The sequence below is a fragment of the Myodes glareolus genome, chromosome 6 (assembly GCF_982192425.1).
Source record: "Myodes glareolus chromosome 6, mMyoGla1.1, whole genome shotgun sequence".
In the NCBI taxonomy this organism is placed as follows: Eukaryota; Metazoa; Chordata; class Mammalia; order Rodentia; family Cricetidae; genus Myodes; species Myodes glareolus.
This window is the reverse complement of record NC_142031.1, coordinates 43,406,542-43,429,132: the sequence shown is the minus strand read 5'-3', so window position 1 is coordinate 43,429,132 and position 22,591 is coordinate 43,406,542. Positions and strand designations below refer to the sequence as shown.

General features: G+C 37.0%; 1 pseudogene and 1 gene segment (V, D, J or C); both read right to left on the bottom strand.

Moving 5' to 3' along the window:
* Positions 1 to 10,505: 10,505 nt before the first annotated feature.
* On the bottom strand, positions 10,506 to 11,278 carry LOC148121757 (immunoglobulin kappa variable 4-1 pseudogene; annotated as a pseudogene). The gene is made up of 2 exons (XR_015738207.1): positions 11,136 to 11,278; positions 10,506 to 10,922 (listed from the first exon to the last, which is right to left on the bottom strand). The product of XR_015738207.1 is annotated as an immunoglobulin kappa variable 4-1 pseudogene (transcript).
* Positions 11,279 to 20,798: 9,520 nt separating this feature from the next.
* LOC148121756 (immunoglobulin kappa variable 4-1-like) lies at positions 20,799 to 21,560 on the bottom strand. The segment is given in 2 exon segments: positions 20,799 to 21,253; positions 21,432 to 21,560. Coding segments are annotated over 2 exon segments (489 nt in total).
* Between the last annotated feature and the right edge of the window lie 1,031 nt (positions 21,561 to 22,591).

Below are 22,591 nucleotides of genomic sequence, written 5' to 3'. Positions count from 1 at the left end.
ACTCCTCCACCTAAGAATTTGGCAAAAAGTGAAGGAAAGCAAGGAGATAATGTGGCCACATTGTTGAAAATGCTATATCAGAAAGATGTAGTTTTGGGCAAGTAGAAAAACAACTAATGGTTGTAAATTCATAGATGAGCTTCTTTAATGGACATAGAGATGCAGATCAGAAAATAGGCAGTAAATCAGCTGTAGGAAGCTTGTGTGTGTGGCCTGCTGAAATGGAATTTTGAAATCTAAAGCTAATACATGTAGAAATGCAGCATTAAAGTGAGGACGTCAACTTGTATCTTCAAGACAACTAAAAATCTTCAATATTCAAGGCTCTTTATTTAAGTGTCTAATAAAATTTTCCTGTATATATTAAATGATTTTCTGTCTTGTCAACCTATTAAACATAAAAATTACATTTTGAAAGTAGTATCAGGGAGATGTTAATTAAAGAAGAAAATTGAAAAATTTTAAGGCACACATGGATAGATAATCACATATATTATTTTAAAAATCTTTGTTTAACAGGTTTACCCTTTTCAAAAAAAAAACAAGATTTTTCAGATACATCATTGAGATGTGTGACAAACAGACATAGCTCAGATACTGAACTTCAGTGAGGAATAACCCAGGGGGTTTTACTTATCCCTGGAGCACTGTGGGCCAAAGTTCATTGCTCTGTTGACAGAAACAGTTTGCAACACCTTCAGCTTCCACAGGATGGAAGGTAAGGGTGATGTCTATTTTATACCCACTGCCACTGAACCTGGCAAGGAACCCAGATGTTAGGTAAGATGCAAAAGAGATGAGGAACTTAGAAGGCTGTCCTGGTTTCTCTGTTGGTTTCAATATATATATAACTAATGTCATATTCATGACACTCTTACTGGCCCTATAGGCAATAATGACCCTCTGCTCTACAGAAACAGATATTCAAGTGGGAGACTGGGGCAGAACAGTGTCCCCAGGAGAACCTAAAATGATAAACCCCTTGTTGACACATTTACTAAAATCACCCAAGTGTAAAACCATCATATATGTGGTTCCTATTTTTATTGATTTTATTGAGCTATACATTTTTCTCTGTTCCCCTCTTCTCTTTTATTTTCATAATGTTCTGTTTAAAGTTGATATCATCTACTTCTTCTGGAGTAGGGTGTTCAATTCTTTGTGTTGCATGATTCCTGGATCCTGTTGATGTCATGTTGCCTTTCAAGTTGTTGGATGAATTCTTGTATTGGCGCCTGCCCATCTCTTCCTTCAAAGGCAGCCAGGATAGTCTTGGCATCTTGGTCCAATCTTTGCTGTGACTGACTCTCTGGACAGATCTTCTCAGTGCAGGAACAGGAACTGTTCTGGTCTGGATGGAACTCCTCAGCAGAGAAACAGGGACACCGGTCTGGATGGAACTCCTCAGCACAAAAATAAGGATGCTTAGTATTCCAAGGACCTTGCAGACAAAAGGGTGAGCTTGGGGGGAGGGCAGAGTTGAGTGGAACACAGAAGACCCTGCAGCAGAAGCTCAAGGTCAGTACTCTGATTTCTTTCTCAGATTCTTTACCATTTGTATGGAGAAAGACTACTGATTTTTTTTATCTGATCTTGTATCATGTCACATTACTGATGATATTAGCTATACAAGTTCCCTAGTAGAGTATTAGGGATCACTTATGTATACTAACATGTCTTCTACAAATAATAAAAGCTTGGCTCCATCCTAGAGATGCAAGGATTGTTCAATATACTAAAATCTATCAATGTCATCCATCATATATATAAACTGAAAGGAAAAATCATATGATCATTTCATTAGATGATGAAAACATTTGATAAAATTCAAAACCCTTTTTTGATAAAGGTCTTGGAGTGTTCAAGAATACAAGGAACATTCCTAAGCATAATAAAAGCAATATAAAGTAAGCCAACAGCGAACATCAAATTAAATGGAAAGAAACTCAAAGTAATCCCACTAAAATCAGGACCAAGACAAGTATGTCCACTCCCTTCATATTTATTCAATATAGTTCTTAAAGTTCTGATTAGAGAAATAATACAACAAAAGATGATAAGGGGATTCATTTTGGAAATAAATGAAGCTTTTTAAAAAGATGTCTTTGTATTTATTCTATGTATATATGTGTTTTGCCTGAATGTATGCCTGTGTACCACATCTGTGACTGTTGACCTTGGATTCCAGAAAAGTGCATGGGTCCCCTAAAATACTGTGGCAGAAAACTGTGAACTACCATATGGATACTGAGAATTGCACCTATGTCCTCTGCAAGACCAGGAAGGGAACTTATCCATGTCTCTAGCCTAAACCAATTTTTTTTTGTATCTCATAACAACTGCATATTTGTAGTGTGATACTTCTCTACAAGAGAAAACAATTAGATTTAATAAGTTTGAGAAAAAATATGTCATGGTTAAGATGAGAAAGAAATGTTGACTCCACTAAGAGGCTTTCAACTAAATTTCATAAGGAGTAGGAAAGGCAACGGGATATGACAATGTGATGAAAAGGACCATAGAAACCTAAACGTACAATAAACAGGCATCACTGAATATAAGCCAGGTCACTTTCTTTTCATTCTAAATCCAATACTGAATCTACACAAAGTTTTCACAAGTGGAGGCATATTTTACTCTGTAACCAGTAAGACTCCACAGTTCCTGTCAATCAACATCCAGCAAAGGAGTCCCAGTTTGTCCTGTGGGCAGAGTCACAAATACCTTGACAATGTCCCTACTATAAAAACAAAGCAAATAATGATGCTAGGTTTGTGTCCCTGTGGACACTCAGTACACCATCAATTCCACCTCGGACTCAGTTTTTAAGAAAAACCTCAACTTAGCTAGGAAGTGAGGCTTTTTCATAATCAACATTTCCCTTCTCTATGGCACTTGAACTGAAGGTACTGACAAAGTGAAAAAAAGTCAGACATTTCTGTTTCCAAGGTATTTGACAGTCTGAAATGACTCAGACCCTGATATCCTTGAAGAGTATCATTCAGTTTGAAACACTGAGTGAAGCTCAGTATTCTCTAATCAAGGACAGAAGTACACTGCAGCTTGACTGTACCCAGAAGGGCCATTTGGTAAAGCCTTAGTCTCCAGGATGTTGTTTTTTTTGGTGACAAAGCATGATTAATTGCAGGTCTTCTAGGAAGTTTTGAAGTCCCTAACTTTGTGTTCTTGGGAGAACTGTGTGACAGTGATCTCCCCCTCTTTTCTCTCCACAAGGTTCTTAGCTTTGCTCAAAGACTCCTGTCCCAATGCCTCACCACAGCTGCACACAGGGCCTTACTCCCATTGAGCAGAACATTCAAATGAGCAAATATTAAACTCATTATCTTCTTTTCTTCTAGTGATTGAAATAGGGAGGCACACCAGGCTTCATACTTTCAATGTAATTCAAACCATGAGATGCTTAATTTATTGTACAGCTGAACACTGCAACACTTACTTTAATGGATGGTAATGTGATGATTTTTACATTGTTTTTTCAACTTTCTGAGCATTGGCCCTGAGATAGTGATGTGGATTGAATTCTTGTGTCACATGGTTACCACATCCTGCAGGACATTCTCTCATATGTTAAATATTTTTTTCATCCTCTCTCTGCTACAACTTTATTATTTAGCATCCCAGTGATTTCATGTATGGATCTTTAACTTTTTTTTTAAATTGGTTTCTAGGCATTCTGTTTTGAAGTTGTGAATGGAAGTTACCTTTGACTTCTTTCTTGGGAAGTTTGTTACTTTTACAGAGAAACTCTAGGGATTTTAGTCTGTTGCCTTTATAGAGTGCTCTTGGTTTATATCCTGCCCTTTGCTGACAGAATTTTTAGATTTTTAGGACTAAGAAATTTCTGATTGAATTCTGAGAGTCTTTAAGATTAAGAATGTATTGTACTCATTTGACTTTTACATTTTTTTCTAAGTCATGTCTGTGCATTTTTCTGAATAAGAGTGAGATTGGACATGTGCCCTTCTCTAATTTTCAGAATTGTGAAGCAGTGCTCTGTTATTTCCTACTTAATATAATTATAAGAATATTTCTCTCATTCATAGTTTGGGTTTTGCTTTAAATAATTTTGCAGTGTTATTATAAATTACTTTCAGAAACCCATCTTTGCTTCATTGTTGTTTTTTAATCCCATTTTTTAACTGGCTTGTCAATCAATTACAACACTGTCCAACAGACATACACTAAAAACAGCCTGTCTGAGAATTGTCCAGATCTGTCATTCTCTCACTCTCCACGACCTCTGTTGCTAAAAGGTCCCTGGACTCTATATCAGTAATGCAGTTCCATGGATAGGGACCTAGGTTTATGCTTTATGAGCTGACTCCCACACAGCTCCCATAGCTCTCTGTAGATGCTTCAGGGATATGAAGTTGCACAAGCCTTTCTTGTGTACTCTATCATTTCAAACTGAAGACAGCAGACCTTTCTGAAGTTATCCACCCAAGACCCTTGCATGTGGATAGACTTCCTATTAATCCAAGGTTTGTACAACTCCTTCACAGCCTTCTTAATATCTTCATCCACCATCAAGGAGAAATTCGACATAATCCATCCCACCAGGTGAACCCTCAGGTTGTTGAAGACATTAATCTCAACCAGTACATGGGTTTCATATCAGTGAAGACTTTTTCAAAGAACCCATCACATTTCTCCTGAGCCTGCATGTCATTCTAGAACAGTGTGAGCCATCAGCTGTCTGTGCAATGTTTGAAGATTTATTTGGTGTTTTCAATCTAGATAGTCTGACTAAGGGTCAGTATACTGTGTAATCAAAAAAACATCTGTCTCTTTGATGACATGCTCCAATTTTGAAAGAAAATGAGTAGTTGACATTGTCTCTCTAGGTACTGACAATAAAAAACAAGTATTCTTCCTTCTTCCAGCAGAAACTGCATACAGGGCTGCATGCCAGTTACTGTGTCCTAAATTCTTATTTATATTCAGGGAACGTTCTTCTACTTCTGGCTCATTCTGGGATTTATTCTGAGTTTAAATGAGTGTTCTATACTTACCAAGATGATGACAGGGTTTCTGCTTCTGAAGCACTTTGTGTTGAATTGGAGTTAATATTTCTGGGTTTGGACCATCCTTTCATTCCTTCATAGAAAACAATTTGGTTACAATTTACACTCCTCATAATGCATTCTTAGATTTCATTTGCAAGAATTAAGAGGTCCTTATGTTAATCAAGGAAATTTGTCTCTCATCTCTGTATTTTTTTTCCTTTTGAATCTTTACTTTGATATCTGGATAATCCTGTCTCCCCACATGAAGTCTGGTTGTATTCCTTTCTTTTCTTTGCATTGAACAGTTCCAGGGGTGTTAATGCTATTTCTTCATTAAAGGGTCACCATAATTCTGCCAAATACATTGTGCTTCAGTTTTTAAAAAAATACTTATTTTATAATTTTGAAATGTTGTACAATAAAAAAAATTGAAATTACTTTTTTACTCCCATCCCAGAAAGAAAATAAAGATTAATGAAGGCATTCAGGCCTAGAAACAGTCTCCAAGTCAAGTCAAGTTGAGACCAGAGTCTTTTCCCCCGAGGAGGGTTGTTGGGGGAAGGATCCTCCATGTTTCCAAGCTTTGAGAGAGCTGACAGGCCATGATAGATTGCAACATCTGACAAACAGAGCCTCCCAGCATCTATCTAGGTTTGTCTCATAACACTGTAGTCCAAAGTCAATGTTTACACATTTGGAACTGTTATATACTATTGGTGACTCATTTTCTTTATGGCTGTCTTGGCCCATTTGATTCAGCACTATTGAGATTATAATGTAATAGTTCCCATTATATGTGGTGAATTTTTTGTGCATTAACAATTAAAGATTTCCTGAATATCAGAGTGCATAATTAGCCACAATTGTTAACCAGAGAGGCTAGACATTGGTGGCATACACCTTTATTTTTTTTATTTTTTTGTTATTTATTTATTTCTTTATTAAAAATTCCACCTCTTCCCCTCCTCACCTTTCCTCCCCCTCCCACTCCCCATTCCTCTCCAGTCCTAGGAGAAGTCATGATGCCCTGCCCTGTGGGAAGTCCAAGGCCCTCCCCCCTCCATACAGGTCTAGGAAGGTGTGGCACACACCTTTAATTCCAACTTTTGGGAACACAGGCAGACAGATACCTGTTCATACAAGGTCAGCCAAGGCTACACAAAATTGATTCAGTCTAAAAGAAAAACAGATCACACACACAAAAGTGATCCCAGCACTCGGTATCACATGCCTTTAACCTCAACACTAGGGAGGTGGAGACAGGAGTGATATGACTTGTCATAGAGAGGAATACAAAGAGAAGAGACAGGAGCTCAGGAGTTCAATCTGAGCAGTCAGTCTGAGCAGTCAGGATGAGCAGTCACTCTGAGAATACAATGTGAAGAAGCAGTCTGAAGACAGGATCACCCCTTTAATCTAAGAGTTGGTAGAGGTAAGAACTCTAATGGGTGAACATTCTGCTTCTCCTGTCCTTCACCATTCATCCCCAATAGCTGACTCCAAGGTTTTATTAAGTAAAAACATTTGGAATTTGGGTTACAAGAATGATTCTGCCAGCTATGTTTTGGGCCTCCATTCTCTTGGAAGATTTACTTCCAACATTTGACTTTTAGCACATGTGTATAGTTAACAGGCAGTTGTGGTTCTTGAATAAAAGAAACAGTTGGATATAGTTTCAATCTAGTCTAAAAGTATGTGTGTCATTCTTGAGAAATGGAATCACATATAGTTAATAATTTTTATTAATTTCTATAATTTTGTTGAGGAGTCTTAATTCAATAGATTGTTGATTTATCTTCCTCCACCTTACCCCTCAACTAGATTGGAGTTTCTGGCTTATAGTGTTGGACATACTGATAGATATACTGATATTTCCTTTCCTGATAATAATTATTTATCTAGTTCTCTCTTGAAAGTATGATTTTTCTGTACTCTCCTGATTGAGAAGATCTTTATTTTTCTATGTACATAGTATTACTGTTGTATTCTTTAAAGTTCTATTTCCTTGATGATGAACTGCCATACCTTGTGATTTTCTTGTAATGTCCTTATTTCTCCTCAATTTAAATTACAATTTGGCTGAACATAGCTCAGTTATTCCTGTATATTTCTGAAAGAGATTGTTCCATGTTTTTTCAGTCTTTAATGTTTTAAATAAGAGTTCAGATGTCATTCTCATGTGTTTGTCTTTGAACTTGACTTAGCACCTTTCCATTAGATGTTTCGATGTTTATTCTTTATTTTGTGTTTTTCTTTTACATAATAAGCACACTCTATGACATGAAGAGATAACTCTCCACTGATCTCTATTTGGGTAGCAAAATGCCTATTTTTTATTTACCATTTTTTTCTAAATACAATTTTTCTCTATTATTGCTTTATTCAACATAATCTCTATGTCTTTAGTTTTTTCAGCTCTTCTATATCTTATGCTTCTTAGTATTGGTAACTCCATCACATGCTATAATTCTTTGACATTATAACCATTATATATTTTTTAACCAATGATGTTTTCGATATGTTTTTTTCAATTTCAGTCTTCATACAGGATATACTTTCCTCCATTTTACTGAGTCTTATGGTGATTTCTTTGTTCTGTGTGAAAAGAAAGTATAGGTTCAGGGCCTGAAAGACAAGTTCTCAGCACAAAGCATATTTTCTTTTTCCCCAGATGGGCAGACGGCAAGGAATAAGAGAAAAGTAAGAATGTAAAGGAAGAGTGAGGATTGGATTGTAACTCTGGAAGGGGGATAGGAGAATCTTTCTTGGAATAAAAAGGACTGTCTTTATTGTGGCTATAGGATAGGACCAGTTCAAGCACCCTCTCCTAAGCTGCCCAAGGAACAAACTGAGGACATCTCCTTGGACACCTGGGAACCCCTCTAGAGCCAAGTCTCTTGCCAACCCTTCCATTGGGAAGCTGAGGAGAAGGCGCCTGAACTGGCCCTAACCTATAGCCACACTGCTGAATATCTTGCACATCACCATAGAACATTCATCTGGCAATGGAAGGAGATAGAGGCAGAGACCCACATTGGAGCACTTGACTGAGTTCCCAAGGTCCAAATGAGGAGCAGAAGGAGGGAAAACATGAGCAGGGAACTCGGGACTGTGAGTGGTGCGCCCACCCACTGAGATGGTGGGGCTGATCTAATGGGAGCTCACCAAAACCAGCTGGACTGGGAATGATGGAGCATGTGATCAAACCGGACTCTCTGAACGTGGCTGACAATGAGGGCTGACTGAGAAGCCAAGGGCAATGGCACTGGGTTTTGATTCTACTGCATGTACTGGCTTTGTAGGATCCTAGTCTGTTTGGATGCTTACCTTCCTAGACCTGGATGGATGGTGGAGGACTTTGGACTTCCCACAGGGCAGAGAACCCTGACTGCTCTTTGGACTGGAGAGGAAGGGGAGGGGGAGCTGGGGGAATAAATTGACAAATATAGTATATAGGAAAATGGTAGTTTATGAAGGCAGAAATCCGGCCTTAGGATGAGATGCTTAATTTTAGTGGGTATGTTAATTAGGTGAACCAATGAGGACTTTGATTGCTGGATTTTGGTGCTTTAAGTGTTGGACCTTAATAGCCTCTGAATGAGGGATTGGCCCTATATGCAAACAGACATTGTGTCTTGCTTCAGGAATGTAAACTAATAGTTTTAGCAGAGGTAGAGGCAAATAGGGAGAAAGGGCAAGGCCTACCAGAGTCACATGCCTCAACATATAAGTGTCCTTTTACTGTGTGCTGTATTTGATACACTGAAATTTTACTATCATTTCATTTGTGATTTTCCCTTGTTTACCTATTCTGTCATGTTGCTGATTATTTTGTTCATCTTATTTATGTTTTCCTATATTTTACTAGTCTTTCTCAGTACATCCTCAGCTGAATAAATTTTTTATTTGTATCTATTGTGGTAATTCACTGCTTTATGAATATGTTTTTGAAATCATCACCCAATATTTTACCCATTTCAGATCTTTGAGTTGAATCCTTGAGTGAATTAAGATCTTTTGGGGTATAATTTTGGTTTGATTTTTCATGATCTTATGTTTGTGTATTATAATTCCTATCTGTGGGTTTAGGTACCCATTTTCATTTATTTGAGACTTTTTTGAATTTAGCAAACTATATTCACGGTCTCACTGACCGCAGAATCAGTCTGCATTGAGGTATTTGTAAATCTCCATTAATTTTATGCAGTCTGTAACAAATTGTTCCATGCCACATCTTCAAAATAGGATAGGTTTCTTAATCAAGATGTGGACATAGTTAGAATATTTTATACATGGGATAACAATATATACCCCTTAAAATTGAGCCTTATTAATTGATATGAAATATAAAGACTTGAAGACAGCATTTACTGACACAATATTATATCAATATTAGAGAGCAGGAAGGTTTCTTTATCTCAGAATTGTGAGTCAAATACAGAGTCTTCAGAAGGAGATGGGATTCCAAAAACAAAGGCAACAAATTCCACAATTTCCTTCCTTTACATACTTAAAATTCACATATTTAGAATCTGCAAAGGCCATGTGTGTTTGTGTGTGTGTGTATTTCTGTATGAGTTTGAGTGTGTTTCTGTGTGTGAATGTAGGTGTACATGTATATATAGAAAACATATATGTGTTTCTATGTGTTTAAGTGTGCATACGTGTGAATGTGGGTATGGGTGTGTAGGCATGAGCGTGTGAGCATGGGTGTGTCGTTATGGGAGTGGATATAATATGATAGACAGAGAGAAAATTAGAAGATACTTTGGAAGAAAAGATTGCCTGAAAGGGAAGGAGAAATGGTGAAGGTTAAGTACATATGTTCAAAAAATATGACATACTGGAAAAACCTTGCTTTTAAGAAAACTGTATACAGTGAATTTAAATCAATAAATGATTTTAAGGGGCAGCAAGACATGTCAAAGACACTTGACAGCAAGCCTGATATCAAACCTCAATTTGAGTCCCAGAACCCAAATGACAAGATAAGATCAAGTCCAGGCTGTCCTGTAACCTCCATTTCTATACCATGTCAGATGTACACCTAGAAATATGCACACACATACATACCGACACACAAATGTACAAGCTCATGGTCACAGAGAAAAAGACTTAACAGACTAGAATACAATAAAAAGTTAAAGAAAAAACAGAAGAAATGGATGCCAGTAAGGACATAAGAAGCTTTCTAGAATCAATTAATTTAGGGAAAGTGTTGCCCTAGAGCTTCCAAAATGAAATACAGCATGCAGTCATCATCACCTCAGCCCATAGAGTCTTCTGATTCACACCACAACTCCAGAAGTATAAAAAGCTAAACACCTCATATATTCAAGAAACAGAGTTTGTGGTAAATTAGTTCTCCTTTGCAGTTTTGTATAAAACTTTTATATCCCAAGACAAAAGAGACATTGAACCCATTACAGTTTGCTGGGCTCTGCAAGCTTTTTCATCAGAGTTTCAGGTACACTGACTCTAAGGCAGAAGAGGGAAGTGTAAAGGACCAGGGCTGTACATGATGAAGGCAGATGGTGAGACTCTCAGAAGAGGTTTTTGTTGGAGGCTGAAGCACTGTGGGAGGAGTGCTGCGATACTGTTGGCAGTAATAATCTGCCAGGTCTTCAGCCTGGACACTGTTAATGGTGAGAGTGAAATCTGTTCCAGATCCACTGCCTATGTAGCGATCAGGAACACCAGTTTCCCGAGTGGATGCCCAGTAGATTAGTAGTTTAGGAGACTGCCCTGGTTTTTGCTGGTACCAGTTCAAGTAGTTCTTCTTGCTGCTACTGCCGTAAAGACATTGACTGGCCCTGCAGCTGATAGTGATCTTCTCTCCTACTGACACAGCCAAGGAAGATGGAGACTGGGTCATTGTGATATCTGCACAGGCACCTGCAAACAGGAAAACAAATGGTCATAAGTAATAAAAAAAAACACAAAATTTAATACCGATGAAATTTGTCAATTTATAGCCTTATAATGTCATATTGTCAGAGTGTGCATCTTCTACAGTAGTGTAAGAAATAGTGTCTTAGCACACATTATAAACTTCTTTTATACAACAAAGTGACTCCAAAAATATTATAATTCATTTAAATTTCTCACCAGACACCCAGAGCAGCAGGGACATGAGGATTTGGGTCTGTGACTCCATGTTGTTCCCCCTGCCTAACTGATGTAGCTTAGTTCTCACCAAAAAGGCCTGCTTTATACATTCTGAGCAGCTGGTCTGGTCTGGAGTTTCCCATGCAAAGCAGTAACCAAATACATAAAGAAATGTCTGGACAGTGTGTGTGTATGACTGGTGTCAATGTGCAGGCAAAAATACAGTCATAGGTAGTGTGAGCAATCACTGAAAGAGATTAACATACTGATTTCACATACATTAATCAATGAGGTGTTCTAATATCAACTTTAGGCTAAAATACCTTACATATTTAAGTCAGTTTGCCTTTGCAGCAATGTTTGGAAATTTATCTTACATTAACAGTACTAGGTATATAATAAAATAAATTAAAAATTCACAACAGCAAAAGAAAGTTAGAGTAAAAAATATAAAGTAGATAAAAGGAAAAGTAGAGAGGAAAATAGGAAAGGTAGAGAAAGTTTTTATTGAAGCTAAATTTGTTTATTATCTCCCATCTTTAAATTTACTCTTATTCTGAAGACAATGAACAATGAGCTCCAGTTTCTTGGCTACACAAGGCACAGAGATTCAGAGAACAGCCAAGAATTCACTCTGTGGAAGTTCTGGGGAACACTAATTTAAGATAGAGATGAGAACGTTAATCTCAAACAAAGGCAAACCCAACAGAAACTAATAAGTATCCGTCACATAATTCCAGCGAACTGAAAGAGGACACTGAATTTTGGAAAATGGGAGTGGAACAAAAAAACTAGATTTATTCAAGTAGTCATGGCTGTAGATCAACACTGCCAAGAAAGTTCATTCCAGAAACACATATTCTGAAGTAATCTTTAAATTAGCAGTACTGAAACTGGGTAAAAATGGTCCTATTGACACAGTAAACAAGTAAAAGTTCTCTAGCAAAAGGTAAAACCATGCTAAGTTAAGTACTAATTTTAAAGAAACCAAATAATGTTTGAGTATGAATAAAAATCTATAACAATAACAGAAATCAGTACCATGACTGGATATAGATTTGTGAACTCTGAAATTGCATATAAGAAATAAATTACAAACCCAATATTTTGTGTAAAGTGTAAGAAACAGAAAAATGAATAAGTAAACTATCATAACAATTAGTAGAGATTCCTGTCAGTAATCCCCAAACTGGAGAGACATACAGAGCAGAACTATGAATTTGAGGTCAGTGTAGGGTATAAATTCTAGGTCAGTCCAATCGATACATGAAGTTAATCTGTCAAAAACATGCTTCATTTATCAAGGAATTACAAAACAACTCAAATGCTTGAAATCCAAAGCAAAGTTGTTAACTGACACTGAGATTTTAGCATTAAGACAAGAGTATTTTTGAAAGTTAAGTATACGTCTAAGTAAATGCATTTCATATTTATTTTGTATTTATTATATAATTTTAAACATCTACATTTTATGTGCAAAATTTTTAATTGTTTCTAATAAGCATATTCAGATCTCTTTTGTAAATGGCTCATCACCCATCATAACAGAGAGAAAAGCTGTAAGTTGAATAAGGAAGTTCTGAATATCAAGCTCAAGAATATGACAGATGAGAAACTGCCAAAGTCAATGTCTAACAATTTGTGCTGTGTCCTCTAGCTTAGACAAACTTTTTACTTATTTTGTTACAACTGCAGTGGCTCACATTGTGATTTCATGTCACTGACTGCTGCTTATTCAGATTGAACACATGGAGACATCAGTCTTACAAACTCAAAGGCTCCTGTCTTTGTGTTTTCACAGTATTTAAAGGGAGAACATGGAGACTAAAAGAAAAAAATTCCCATGTTCTTTTATGCATAATAGAAAAAAAGACAGTCTTTAGTTACTGCTTTTACAACAAATCAAGTTTCAGCCCTGGTGCAATAGATTCCTTGAGCTAGATTAAAAGTGAAAAAAAAAGTGAAGTCAAGGAAACATGAAAGCTCAACTGGACAGTTGGTCTTAGATATTAATATTGTGTACCAAACATAGTTTGCAAATTTCATTGTATCCTGGCAACTGTATTGATCCTGACAAAAGCCACTATACTCAGTTTCACATAAAAAGTCTAATTGTTCTCAATAAAAATGTCACAGTCTCAGTCTTGCTGTGGCCCCTGCAAAAAAAGTGAACAAACTACAAACTCCTAGCTGCAAACAACACAGCGTAATTTGCTCCCAACTTTTTAGCCATAAATTCAGATGCTGACGAATTTGAGGACATGGAACACAGTGATCCACTTCTATGGACATCACTGTGAAGGAAGGCCCATGGAAGTCATATTTCATTCTCAAAATCAGCAGAATCGGGGCTGAGATTGTCATCACACAATCTCCACCTACAGTACTATAGCCTAAGATGCAAACGTCCCTCCTTAGATGGTCCAATTGCTATAACATGTTGTTTACCTTTACAACATCATAGAAAGTTGCTTTCAAATCTGTGAGAGGAAGAATAGATCAACAAGTTACAGCTGAGTTTTCTGCCCCATGGGAAACACACCTTCACCCAGTAAAAACCTTAATTGTTCTTTCTGGTCCACCATGCTCAGTATGGAGATAGCAGTAGAAGAATAAACATTATCCAATCTCTTCAAAATAAGTAGATATTATTGAAAGTAAAGAAAGTTTCAGAGTATACATAACCTGTGTTCTTCTGAAATTGGTTAGTGACTCCTACAAGATGTTTTGTGTCTTCTGTATTCTTCTCAGTTTGGTCTTGAGATAAAAACCAATGTGAAAACATAAGATCACTTCATTCAAATAATTATTTAATAGAAAATCATGAAAATGACTATAAAGGATGGCAAGACAGAACAGAAAGAACAAGAAGTATATGCTGCTGGAGTGAATACAAACTGGTACACTCTAGGTAAACTTCCGTGTAGAGGTCCACTAGATATATCCCTGAACATGTGTATATCAAATAAAATACATATACTTCCACAACCATGTCTATGGCTACACTATTCACAATAGTAAGAATTTAAATCAACTCAGTATCTACCAACCTATAAATGAATAATAAAAAGGCACATATGTACAAAGGAATTTACTCAACTTTCATAAAAATAAAATCACATAAATGTATGAATTTTTATCTGTTGCTATATATATGCACATCATATATATACATATATACGTATGATATACACACATATATATGTATTTCAGAAATAAATTATTATTCATTTTTAATAAATTAATATGCATATATGCATATAATAAATTCATATGTATATATGAATACAATATTTACTTTTCTGTCTTTAGATTTGAAATTCAGCCAACTTCTGGTTCAGGCTGATTGACAGTAGTCTTGAAATCATCTACATCCATGATGCTTTCCTTTCTGCATATTGCATCAGTAACTGTGGCAGTACTTGGACAGGGTGGATTATGTTTCTAATCCTGACACATGAGTGACTGAATCAGAACCTTAGAAAAATCAAGGCAATCCTGGGACCAAATTAAAAAAAAAAAAAGAACGAAAAAGTCTTTTACCAACAACCATAGTTGTCTTACAATGAGATGTTTTCCAGTTTCCAAACAAGAATGTAGCCTTGATAACACCGTGACTGTAACCTATGAGGACCTGAGGAAATGAACCAGACACCACTTGCTCAGATTATAGGTATTGAGCTCATAAGTCATGCCATAATTGCTCAGAGTCTTAGCTGGGGTCATACATGTGGATTCTAGGGAACTTTTCTAGCACCACATTTCTCCCTAACCCCATAATGACTCCCTCCATCCAGATATCTCATTTCTTATATAGCGATATTCTAATACTATTTCATCTACTGCAAAATTGATTCAGTATACTATTTCTTCTGTTTTATTGAGTGTGTTGATAAGTTCTTTGATCTGTGTACTGTTTATTATACATTGAAATTTTATTTCCCAGCATTTCAATTGTGGTTTTTCAGCTGACTCACTATTTTCTGCTGTGTATATATTTTATCCATTTTGCTTATCTTTGCCTAGTATCACTAGTATTCCTCATTACAGCCTTGAGATAATAAATTTTTTCATACTGTCTTTTCTGGTGAGTCATCATTTTATGAGGATGTTTTTTAAATATTCACTCAGAATTTTACCTATTTCAAATCTTTGAGTTGAATTTTTGTGAGAATTATGATCCTTTGGGGATGTCTTTTTCTAGGAGTGGTTGTAACTGTCTGTGATTCTGTTGATTGATCTTTTAGGTGTCAGTGAATCCAAGGTTCAGATGGTTCTTCCTCATGGTATACTCAGTGCCATGTTTCTAGTTACCTCTTTGGCCACTCTGTGTTCCTGGCAGTTGCTCAGCGGTCCTGGACTTTGATCCAGAAATACTCTTGGAGTTTGCTGTCTAAGGCCTCTTCTAGCCAAGGTTGTTAGATCAGACCTGTTTCTGTAAATGTCCCTGGTCTGGATCTGTTTCTGCAGAGGTCCCTGACTTGGGGTTGGACCTGCAAAGATCTCTGGCTCTGGTCTAATTCCTTGGATTTCTCAGGTTCTTGTGCACACAGAACTGAAGAGGACCTTGCTCAGGCTTACTCCCTCGTAGGTCTCAGACTCATGCTCAGACCTGAAAAGGTTTCTGGTTCCTGACTATTTCCTTTGATGTCCCAGACCAATGCTTAGACGCATAGAGTTCTTGGCTAAGGCCTACTCCCTCTAAGGTCCAAGACTCACACCTGAACACAGAGATCCCTAGTTCCTGCCTATTCCCTCAGAGGTCCCAGATTCATGTCATATTCACAGAGGTCCTGGTTCAGGCCTAGTTCCTTGGAGGTCTAAGACTTATGGTCTACTAGCTTGTAAGTCCCAGATTCATGTCTGGACCCTCAGGGGTCTCTGACTCTGGCTTATTCATTCAGTGGTTGCTCCCCTGTACCTGTTCCTATGGAGTTCTCTGTCTCAGGATTGCTCTGCTCAGGTCACTGGCTCAGTCTTGGTCTGCCGATGTCCCTGGACTGGATGCGCTTCACTCCCATGAAGATTGCTTTCTCAGGCCACAGATAATGTTTCAATGCTATGTTTCTTCATTGTCTTTTCCTTCTTCGTCTTCTTCTTCTTCTTCTTTTTTTTTTTTTTAGACATCGTTTCTCTGTAGCTTTGTTGCCTGTACTAGAACTAGCTCTTGTAGACCAGGTTGGCCTCAAATTCATGAGATCTGGCTGCCTCTGCCTCCTGAGTGCTGGGATTAAAGGCATGTGCCACCACCATCTAACTGTTTATTCAGTTTCAAACTTGACGCAGGATATTCTTACTTCTGTTTTATTGAGTCTTATGGTGATGTCTTTGTTCTCTGTGAAAGGAAAAGTATGAGTTTAGGACCCACAAGACCAAGTTTTCAGCACAAAGGAGAAGTCTTTACTTCAGAGGGACAGAGGTCAGGAACAAGGGAAAATAGAAGAGACAGAAGAAGAGGGAGAAGGGGTATAGAAACAGCGAAAGGGGGCATACATAGTTTTTGTCTTAGAGTGAAAAATTACTGCCACTCAACAGAGAGACAGACATAGAACATAGTAAAATTGTAATTTATAAAGTAGAAGCCTGATGTTAGGATGAGGTGCTGAATCTTATTTGTAAATGTTAATTAGGTTAATCAATGGTGGCTTTTGGTTGCTGGTTTTTGATATTCTGATAGCTGTACTTTAGAAGTCAGTCTCAGGAGAAGGAACTAGGCACATAAGCAAATAGACCTTGGTGACTTGTTTCAGGAATGTAAACTAATGGTTGTTAACAATACAGAAAATTGGGGAGAAGGGGAAGGCCTGCATGAGTCATATGCTCGAGAATGTTAGTGTGCCTTCACTTAGTGTTGCATCATTTTAATTTAACATTTCAATTGTGATATTTCCCTTGCTCTGTTATTTGCCAAGTTGCTGACTATTTTCTCCATCTTTTTAAGTTTGGCCATATGTCACCATCCTTCCTCTCTACATCCTTGTCTGAAAGAATTCTTTTGTTTTTATCTTTTATTGTAATTGATCATTTTATGAGTACATTTTTAAAATCTTCACACAACCATTTATCTTTTTCAGATCTTTCATTTGAATCCTTCAGTGAATGATTATCTTTTGGAACATCATTTTTCACATGAGTTTTGATAATTTCTGTGTATGATTCATACCTGTTGGTTTAAGTACCTTTTAGATTTTTGTGAGGCTTTTGTAAACTTAGCATTCTAAATTCAAGGGATCACTACCTAGAAACATTCAGAGAACTATGCAACTTTAGGGAATGTGGAGATCTCCAGAAACTTTTTGTAGTCTGTAGCACTTGCTCTCTGCCAGATCTCCAAAATATATGTTCAATGTTTCTTAATGAAAATATGGACATGATTAGTTATTATATGGTTCACACAGGAACAAAAACACCCCCCCCAAAAAAAACCCACTGAACTCTATTCATTGATATGAGACTAGAAGTGAACATCTGTTGATACAAAATTATATCAACTATTAGGGTGAATGGAAGGATATCAGACTCCACAATCAAAAATCAGATACAGAAACTTCTGAAGGAGATGTGGCCCCAGAATCAAAGGCAATATATATCATCATTTCCCTCCTTTCAGATTCTAAATATATCTGTATGAGTGCATGTGTGTCTTGTGCAAATATGTGTAAATGTACTCTGTATACATGTATATCTATGTGTGTATGTGTTTGTGGGTGTAGGTAGGTATGAGTGGCAGGAGGTATAGGCATGTGTGAATGTATATGTATGAGAGACTAAGTGATAAATATAGAAGCGGAACTAAAGGAAAGAGATAACAGGACAGGAAAGAGGAAATGGGGAAATTTTGTGGGTAAAGTCAAAAACATATGATTTACTGGGAAAAAAACCCTGCTTATAAGAGGGTAAATTGAGTAAAGAACTGTACAATAAAGGAACTTCCAGAGGCAACACATTTCTCACTCCAAGCTTTATTATAGGGCTATAATAATAAAAACAACTTGATACTGGCATAAAGAGAAACAGCTTGACTAATAGAATCAAATTGAAGTCCATGATATTAATCAACACCTCTATAAACACCTGATTCTTAGCAAAGAAGCTAAAATTCGACAATGGAAAAAAGAAGCATCCTCAATAAATGGTGCTGATATAACTGGATGTCAGCATGCAGAAGAATGCAAGTAGACCCATATCTATCTACATGTACAAAATCAAGTCCAAATAGATCAAACACCTCAACTGAACTGCATAAAAGAGGAAGTGGAAAGTAGCCTTAAATTCATGAAACAGGAGACCACTTCCTAAATATAACTACAGTAGCAAAGACACTGAGAAAAACAATTAATAAATGGGACCTCCTGTATATGAGAATATCCTATAAAGCAAAGAAGAAAGTCATTAAGACAAAACAACAGCAACCCCATATCAGACAGAGTATTAGTCTCTATCATACAGATCTCAAGAAACCAGACATAAAAATACCAAATAATCCAATTAGTAAATGGGATTCACATCTAAACAGAGAATTCTCAACAGAATAATAGCAAATGGCTGAAAGACACTTATGGAAATTCTCAATATCATTATCCATCAGGGAAATGAAAAGAAAATGACTTTGAGATACCATCTTATACCTCACAGAATGGCTAAGCTGAAAAACATCAATGACATGTTGTAGAGGGTGTGGACTAAGAGTAACATTTCTCAATTGCAATGCAGGTATGAATACAAATTTTTATAGCCTCTTTAGAAATCGGTATGATGGCTGTTTCTCAGAAAATTAGGAATTAAAATACCTCAGGACCCAGCAATACCACTCTTGGCCATATACCCAAAGAAGGCACACTCATACCACAGCACATTTTCTCATCTGTTTTCATATTAGAATTATTCAAAATGATTAGAACCTGTAAACAACCTAGTTTCTGCTCAAATGAAGAATGTATAAAAACAACGTGGTACATTTTCACAGTGGAGTCCTACTCAGTGGGAAAAAATATCCAGAAATTTGCATGCAAATAGATGGAACTAGAAAAAAAATCCGGAGACAGATAACTCAGATCCAGAAAGACAAACATGGCATGTATTCACTCATAAGTGGATATTGGACATACTGCAATGATAAACAGTCCATGACCACAAAGAAACTATGTAACAAGGAGAACCCTAAGAGAGATATACATATATCCCCCTTGGAAGGTAAAATAGCAAGAGCTCCTTCAAAAATTGGTAGCATGGGACAGGGGATAATGGAGGACAGAGGGGGGAATAAGGGGACTAAGGATGAGAACATGAGGAAAAGGGTTGGTCAAGATTGGGGAAGAACAGAGGAGAACAAGGAAAGACATGTCTTGATTGTGGGGGCCTTTATGGGGCCAGCATGAAATATATCACCAGGGAAAATCCCAGGTATCCACAGGGATAACCCCAGCTAAGAACTTAAGCAAGAGTGGAGAGGTTGCCTATACTCGTCAGTCCCTGCAGTCAGTTTAACAACTATTGTCATCACAAAACCTTAATCTAGCAACTGATGAAAACAGATACAGAGATCCAGAGCTAAGTACTGTACCAAGATTCCAGACACCAGTCAAAGAAAGCAAAATGATAATATCACTAAAGGAATCAAGATCATAATGGGCATTTCCACAGGAACAGCTGTTATGAGTTAGTGGGATCTCACTGACTCTGGACTGATAGCAGGGGAACCCTACATAGAAACAAACAAGGACCTTCACATATTGGTGACCTTTGTGTGGTTTGGGCAGTCTGTGGGGACACTAGCAGTGGGATGAGGATTTATCCCTAGTGAATGAACTGGCTTTTTGGATCCCATTCTTTTTGGACGGATACCTTGCTCAGCCTAAATATAGGGGGAAAGGCCTTGATCCTAACACAAAGTGATGCGTCATACTATGTGAACTTCCCTTGGGAAGCCTTGCCTTCTCTAAGGAGTGGATGAAAAGTGGATGGTGGAATTGTAGGGGAGCAGGATGAATGAGAGAGTAAGAAGTGGGATAGGTCTGAGAAATGAAAAAAGATCATTTAAAACATAAAATAATAAAAAATTGAGTATATAAATTTATTTCAATTTAAGATTTTAAGGGGCAGAAAGATCCATCAGAGGGCAACGTCACTTGCCAGCAAAACTGATGTCATAACTGACTTTGATCCCCAGTCCCAAAGACAAGCAAGCAATATAGTGCAAGTGTTCTCTGATGTCCACACTATGCCATGTCAAATGTGTGGCTAGAAATATGCCCACAAATACACACAGACAAACAAATGTACACTCACAGGGACACAGAAAAACTACTTAATTAACTAAAATATAATAAAAAGTAGATAATTTATGGAAAGGGAAAGAAAAAATAAAACAGAAGAAATGGACACCAGAAAGGAAATAAGAAATCACCACAGAATTCAGTAAAAGAGCAATAAATATTTTTCCTAGAGCTTCCAAACTGCTACCATCATCATTACTTCTGTCCATAGAGTCTTATGTTGGACACTGAAATTCCAGAACTACAAAAATAAACCGCTCATAATCAAGAAGCAGAGCTTGTGTTAATGTGTTACAGAAGGAATAGAAAGATGATATTGAATTCTTTTTTACATTTTCTTTTAAAAATTATTTCATATCTAAAGACATAAAAGGGATTGAACCCGTTATTTTTGGTGAGCTCTTCAAACTTTTTCAACACTGTTTGAACACATAGTCTCAATCAGCAGGGGGAAGTGTGCAGTCCAGGGCTGTGTGGGGAAAGCAGCTGGTGAGAATCTCAGAGAGGTTTTTGTTGGAGACTGAAGCACTGTGGGAGGAGTGCTGCGAAACTGCTGACAGTAATAATCTGCCAGATCTTCAGCCTGAACATTGCTGATGGTGAGAGTGAAATCTGTCTCAGATCCACTGCCTGTGAAGCGATCAGGGACCCCAGTGTGCCGAGTAGATGCCCCGTATATCAGTGGTTTTGGAGCCTGCCCTGGTTTCTGCTGGTACCAGGTCAAGTAGTTAGAGCCGCTGTATAAAAGACTCTGACTGGACTTGCAGCTGAGGGTGACCTTTTGTCCTGCTGACACAGCCAGTGAGGATGGAGACTGAGTCATCACAATATCTGCACAGGCACCTGCAATCAGCAATAAAAATGATGATGCATAATATGAAAAAATCAATTTAATATCTTTGTAATATCATATTCTCAGAGTATTATTGTGGAAGACAAATTCTACCATGGTACACATTGTAAATATCTTATATATAAAGAAGTGATTCTAAAAAGATTATAATACTTTTGAATTCCTTACCAGACACCCAGAGCAGCAGGGACAGGAGAAACTGGGTTTGTGACACCATGTTGATTCCCCTGCCTGTCAGTTCTCACTGAAAAGGCTTGGTTTATAAATTCTAGGTGGTTGGACTGAGTTGGAGGAGCCTATGCAAAGCAGTAAGCAAATATCTAAGAAAATGCATGGGCAGTGTGTGTGACTAGTTGGTGTCAATCAACAGGCAAAAATAACAACATGGGGAGTGTGAGCAATCACTGAATGATGTCATCTTACAGCACTTAAACAGAAACCTCTTAGGAACTCTAATAACAACTTTAGTTTAACATCCACAATACTTTTAAATCAGTTTGTTTTGCAGAATGTTAGGAAAACTATCTAAGATTAAGAATACTATAGAAGTGGTAAATTATGTTAAAAAAATCACAACCAAAGGAACTTGGAGTAAAAAATCCAATAAAAGAATGAAATGATGGAGAAAGGAAGGAAGAAAGGCAAAGAGAGAGAGAGAATAGATGTTAAATTTGCTCAAGTTATCCTATTTTTAAAACCAAACTTAATAGAGGACAATGAACAGTGCCATCAACATTGCACTCAAGGTTCTAGACTTAAAAAAGTGAAGCCCAAAATTCACTCCATGCAAATCCTGGAGAACATTAAGATTGAGATAAGAGAATCTAAAATCTCAAGCAATGGTACACCCTGCAGAAACAAACAAGTGTCATCTGCACAATTTAGGGAACTGAAACAAGATGATAAATTATGGGAAATAAAAGAGGAAGAAAACAAACAATTTTTTTTTTCAAAATTCATTGTTGTAGCCCAGCAATTGCCAGGAGTGTTTAATCCATAATGCATTTTCTAAGATTATTTACAAGTTAGCAGTATTGTAAGAGGGTGAAAATCATCTTCCTGAAATAGTGAACAATAAAAATCCTCTCCAGAAGAGAACACTATCATCTTAAATCAAGCAATAATTTTACAGAGATCAATAGACCATGGCACCAGATATTGAAGCTATACAGAGAAAAAGATGTTTGGGTATGAATGAAAATCAGAAGCAATAACTTATTTCACAGAACATATCTGGACTTCAGGTTGGTGAACTCTGAAAGAACATATAAGAAGTAAATTATAAAGCCAATATTATGTGTAAAGTACAATAAACAGAAAAATAAATA